At 33.3% G+C, this 6,456-nt stretch overlaps 1 protein-coding gene across 1 annotated transcript; it reads right to left on the reverse strand.

Annotated features, from left to right (window-relative positions):
- Window positions 1–35: 35 nt before the first annotated feature.
- LOC145318856 (trans-1,2-dihydrobenzene-1,2-diol dehydrogenase-like) lies at window positions 36–5,317 on the reverse strand. The gene is made up of 9 exons (XM_080160518.1): window positions 5,165–5,317; window positions 4,632–4,745; window positions 3,852–3,973; window positions 3,328–3,497; window positions 2,399–2,457; window positions 1,951–2,094; window positions 1,213–1,363; window positions 462–671; window positions 36–388 (listed from the first exon to the last, which is right to left on the reverse strand). The coding sequence occupies exons 1-8, from the start codon at window positions 5,252–5,254 to the stop codon at window positions 487–489; spliced, it is 1,035 nt and encodes a 344-aa protein (XP_080016644.1). The 5' UTR covers window positions 5,255–5,317; the 3' UTR covers window positions 36–388; window positions 462–486.
- Window positions 5,318–6,456: the final 1,139 nt, after the last annotated feature.

Here is a 6,456-nt window from a genome sequence, read left to right on the forward strand (position 1 = left end):
TTTTTATTACACAATAGAATAAATATTTGTAGATATTAAAATGCAAAGTATAAAATAGCTTTCATTATATAAAACCTACAAACAATAAAGCACCAGTTTAAGTATCACAAATAGTTTAAATGTAAAGGTATCAAAGATAATATTTTAATCACAATTTTAGGTCAATAGTTTTTTTTCGCATCGTATTACAGACAATTTTCCGTTGATAGTAAATTATATTATATGGCCTCTAGGGTTTAAAGTCCCGGGGCCAACAAAACAAGAAATATTCCTAAATTATTTTTTTTCTGGAAAATTCTCATTAATACGATACATGATTTTTCAATATTGCTCAGAACCAGATCTAATCCAGTGGAAATGTCATAATGAATAAAGAATATAGTTGTATCAACAAATAAAAATAATAACCAGTTCTAATCCAGTGGAAATGTCATAATGAATAAAGAATAGTTGTATCAACACAACAAATAAAAATAATAATATTGTTTAATCTTCATTGTACACGACACCGGCCTGTTTGCGTATCTCCTCCATAATTTGGGCGATAGTCAATGTCTCGTCTAGTGGGAGTAGGGGAGACTCCAGTTTTCCCGCCAGTATGCACTCACGAACATGCTGTGCTTCGTGGGCCAGGTTGTTGGAGTTAGGAAAGATGTATTGCAGTTTGGCACCTAAAGTAGTTTAGATTTAACAAGGATGACAACATCTATTAATAGCAAAGCACAAAATTCATGGATGGTGGGGGCAACGGTCAAAGTGAGTTATAGAGCATAAGTTTCGAGAAGATATGACAATTAATAGAAATAATGTCCTTTGTATCGGGAACGACAGACTGATGTACCAGGTAATTTGTATGTATACTCTTAGGTATAAGGTATCTTCAAGGAAAAAATCAGCTGTTTTTTTTAAAGCAGCAGAGAAAATTACATTTCTCCCATAGCAATAATGACTGGTGGATTGAATACAAAATTATAGCACAGCTTTGCTCTTAAAAATATATTAGGTAAACAATTTAATCTTATGATGGTTTAATTAGAAAATAACAATTAGCAATAAATATTTTTTGGAGTATCCCTGATGTAAGCGTATTTTGTATGTGTGTCAGGTTACAATCCTTTAAATATTCCGTAACTGTGAGTCAAATGATCAGACATTTATAATCAAAGAGTATCTGCGCTTCTCAAAAATATTATTTCAAATGTTAATTTATACCTTGTGGAAGTTCGAAGTTGAATTTCTCAATGGTTTTATCCGTTCTTGTAGCTTGTTTGATTAGCTCGACTTGAGTAGCAGTCCAGAAGGGAGATACAATCCTTATCATTCCCTTAGTTCCATTGATAATAACTTCATTTTCAAGCATAGCCTACAAATTGAATATGTATTGGGTTTTCAATAATTCTTGAATATTATCAAAGGAGTGGTCGAATTTATTGCATTTCAACGCTTTAGATATAGAATTAGAATGCATTTTTTAATCTGTAAAGGCATGCAACATTACATAAAATGCAAGATGCTTAATATGAAATCTCATACGTATAGAACATCTTGTCTGATAGTTACAGGAAAATGAACATGTTCGATATGGATGTTTAAGCCTGATTAAAATGCTGAAACGATTGACGAATTAATCGGAGTTTTCCCTCAAAGTGTCTTGTTGAGCACAGAAATGTCCCCCCTCCCCTCCTTTGTGTTTGCAAAATTGAAAATAAGGCGATGTGGGGGGTAGTAAGTTATTCATTTGTTTGTTTAGTATTCTTGGTCAGATTAATTTAACTAAGATTGAGTTTTGGGTAGCTCCAGCCTGCAGGGTATCGCCATGATAAAATACCTCCCCATATTTTATATATATTTCAAAAGTAAAAAGTTGTGTTTTTTGGGATGTCGGAAGGTGGAAATAGTGTTAGAGAGGCACTTTTAGGGAAAGCACCAATTAATAAATAATCGAAAAACCTTAGCGCTAGTAACTATAGTAGCAGTTCTGCCCTGGCTGTACGTCATTGAGGCCGATATTCCAACGTCCACTCCATGTTCGTTCAAATGGCCAACAGCTGCGATTTTGGCGGGTTTTTCAGCTCCCATTACCAATTGGGCAATCTGTATGTTTTATGTTAACAATTTGAAACTTGAAATCTGTTAAAAAGTCATTTTTGTTTTTTGTTGTTAAGGAAATGAAACTGAAACATTCTTATCTTCAAAAATTAACAGTAGGTACATAATTTAATTATTTTCCAAGTGCTCTCTGGTGGAAACTAGAGTTTCAAAATAGCATATCTCCTATATACTTATAGTCTTCTATATTTACGCCTATATAGGCCCGAACGGCAGTTTATAACTAAAAGATCCTAATTTCCTTTTCGATGCAATAATCTGCGAAATATTTTTGTGTTAATATAAATCCCTGAACAGTATAAACCCCCAGATCCAGAATGGTTCCACCTCCCATATCTTTCTTCATAACCCTGTTAAAATAGATATAGTAGCTAAATCCAGTGATCTAAAGGGATAAGACATTGGCCGATAAATTGATGTACATCACCAGTAATGATACACAAAATTAGCCATTCTGTACATTATAATTATTGGTTGAAATGTTTGAACACTCAACTTAATAAATCAACCATTGAAAATTTACTAAAGTCCCCAAAGTTGTTAAGCCACCGAATAAGAAAACCATTTAATAAAACTTTGGAGACTAGTGTTATAAACAGTGCATTGTTCCCTCTTTCTCGGAGGTAAATCAAACTGTCCGCATACCTAATCCGTCAAACTTAAAAAGGAAATTCTAGGAGACAGACAATGATCTTAGTTTATTTATTATTGTATACCATTTATTCCTATAATACGAGTGACGAAAGAGGTAGTTGCGCGAAATGTATTTAAACTTGAATGTATATTTTTCTGTTCAATAGTTTAAACTACATGTATAGGACAGAAAGAATTAAAATTTTCTACCAGGTAGTTTTAAAAACATTAAGACTTGAAAATCATATTTTTGGATATTCATAAATGCAACTTATACCTATGGCTGTCCTGTTTTTACATAAACAGCATAATGACTATTGTTGCATAATTGATTGCGATTTATTGCAATAAAAAATTTAAAAAATATGTTAGATGGTATTCTTTACGGCGATATAAATTCAACTATTCAGGGCTACCTACCTTATTAAGTAATTTTTGTCATATGCTTCACATTATACGAGGGAAGAAATTTTACACGATATTACTGCAATCTGTACACTTTTGAACCAATAATATGGCCGGATATGTCCTCCACTGTTTTTCTAATGGCTGATTTAGAGAGCATGTATCTGGATTATATCTATTCCCTGTCAACTGTTTCCAGAACAAAGCCAAAAGTGACGACAACATTTTTCACCTCTCCAATGCTTCCGTCAGCGATGAGTTGGCGAATTTTCTGGTAGGATGGCAGGGTTCGAGACCAGATAGCCTCCATTAGGAATCTTTTCTTTTCCTTCGCAAATTCAAGTAGTTCCCTAGAAAGATATTTTTAATAAAAATTTCCGGAAAACCATTAAACCTCATTTAAGATTATCATTTACATACATTCCAAATTACAAAGAATCTAGGTATGTTTATTAAAAATATTTTTGCTGTTATATTTTTACTTTTATGGAAAATTGATTCATTGTAATTGTTAGTGTTGAATATCCACTCTGAACGAATTTGGGAGTGCTGTAGCACGTCCTTGCCTATATGATATGAAGATTAACCCCCCCCCCCCTCTTAATTTTCAATTAATTTTTACCCCCTTCCCCCCCCCAAATGAAAAACTTGGATGTCCTTGGATTTTCCTCTTTATTTCTTTGCACACCTTAAAAAATACCTACATAGTTTGTTTCACATTCATGCAGAGTGGTTTCTCGCAGAGCACATGTTTACCAGCTCCCAACATCATCTTCGCCAGCTCCAGGTGGGTTGTGTTGATGGAACCAATATATACAACTTCAACCTAAACATTATTCTTCATTATTTACAAGTACTGCGGAACATATGATTGGACTGTATATTACACCCAAGGTTCAATAAGTATGTTTTCACTTTCGTACGTTTAGTACTTTTAATTATATCTTGATTGGTTGATTAAAATTTGCACTGTCGTAAACTTTCAATCACCAATTTTAATTAGTAGAAAGGGAAGGTATTTATGTTTAATATCATTAGGAGGAACAAAAATCAATTTATTGTTCAATGTCTGATCCAGTGTAGCGGAGCCGGAGCCGTAATTTTCGTTAAAAAACGGCTCCGGCTCCGGACTAGATAAACAGAGAGATTTTTTATAAATTATAATTTGGTAACTCTGTTTTGTCATGTGCAAATGCCCCCTTTTAAGTTTTTCAAGTCCATTTTTATCAAAAATTGAACTTTTAAAACCTTCAAAAGTAAAAAATAGATGTGGGAAAAAAATATGTCGAGTTTTTCTTGATTTTAGGTCGGTGCCGGTGCAGGAGCCGTCATTATTATAGACGGCTCCGCGGAGCCGGAGCCGCACTAAAATCAAACGGCTCCGCAACGCTGCTTATCCATAAAGATCCTTGGGTTAATTCACAAATAAATGGGGGTGTTTTTTTCTAGAGACCGGGCGGGTGGTGGTACACTAAATTAATCACCTCTGAATCATCAGCTAACGCTTGATATCCTTCGTAAGCCTTGGTTTCATCCAGACCAAACTTGTCTTTGAAAGCCTGGGCAGATGCAAGGCTTCTGGCAGCCACAGCGACTACCTACATCAAAAAATCCATGAAAAAGCAATAGTAAGTGTGCTGTGCACTATAAGCCAACGTACAAATAATGTTCGCACATTATTGAAAATATAAAAAGACGGCTTACAACAAATCTGCAATAGCCAATACTCAATAATGCACAGTTATCTCACAGCTAAGAATCCATCTTTCAAAGGATTATTTTATCACACAAAAAGTTAGGTACTGTCAAAAAAGTAAAAAAATAAATCAACATGTTTCCTTGTAACAATTATAGAGTTGCTACACTTTCTAAATCTTCACTAATTCAGAAATTACCATGCAAAGTTTGAATTCAATAAAAAATTCAACATTCCTAAATTAACTGGTCGAACAGACTATCTTCGAAGAAAAGCTTCACTTTCAGAAATATTCTGATACTTTATATATGATCTGCTAACCTTATGATCAGTTGATGGCAGGGAGGTGATTGCATTTACAAAATCATGAGAAATCATTCCACAACTGGCTATCCCCCATTTTGTGGCCATTTTAGATAACAACTATCTAAACTAAAATATGGCTTATATATGACTAAATAAAGGCTAAATAATAGGGTTGGGCCGGATATCCGGTCTGGCCGGTTATCCGGCCGGATATCCGGTCATTTTCTTCAATATCCGGCCGGATACCGGATATTAGAACTATCCGGTTACATGATATTCGGCTGACTTTTTACGCCGGATATCCGGTTATCCGGCCAGATATCCGGTAATTTGCCGGATATCGAAGGTTGGCCAGATATCCGACCGGATACCGGATATTAAAACTATCCGGATATCGGATATCCGGTATCCGGCCAAAAAAGTATCCGGCCCAACCCTACTAAATAAATAACAAGGCTAATAAATAACAACATTATAGGTAGGTACATTATTTATCAAATATTATTATATTATAAATATGAAAACACTAATTAGATAAACTGATCAATTGTATGACATAAATGCTAGGGAAAAATTAAATAATTACCTAAAAAAATCAAAAATCTCCAACTACAAAAAGTACCTAAAAACTTAAAAATACAGATTTGGAGAATTTTTTTTGTCATACCTATCATTGTTTAAGACACATTAATGGCAAATTTTGAGCAATTTCTTAAAAACATACATCTTCTGTTTGTCAACAATTTGATAATACTGGTACTATTGAGAAAAAAAAATGTATCTCTAAATTGTACAGACTAAAGATAATATTATCTTAACTAGGTAAAGATGCTATTGTAAACGTACACAAAATTAGACTATTTTTTTGTAGCGCGACTACTCTATAGCTATAACTAAACTTAGGCTTATAAAATGCATAATATTACAAAACTCTTGTTTATTGATAGCTATTAATAACTTAAATCAATGAACAATAACATAAGAAAGCGAAAATAAGTTTCGCCACTTGTGGACAAACAATTCTTGTTGTTATTAATATTTCTAAGTACCTAAAGTAAACTACGAAACTATTTTGCAATTAACAAATCATTAAAAACATGTAACCACAGAAAAAGATAATGTACAATATAATAAATACTGTATACTAAATGTAACTTGTTACAAAGGACGGAGAGTATACTGTTGATTTTCTTAATATGTTTCTTTGAAATCTGAATTCCACATTAATTCTTAGTTTGTTAAAAGAAATCAGTCATTCTTAATTATTTAGTCTCTTAATGAAAAAATTTCTTTAAAAATGGCACACA

Source organism: Acartia tonsa, chromosome 5 (genome assembly GCF_053477335.1).
Source record: "Acartia tonsa isolate MP-2025a chromosome 5, ASM5347733v1, whole genome shotgun sequence".
In the NCBI taxonomy this organism is placed as follows: Eukaryota; Metazoa; Arthropoda; class Copepoda; order Calanoida; family Acartiidae; genus Acartia; species Acartia tonsa.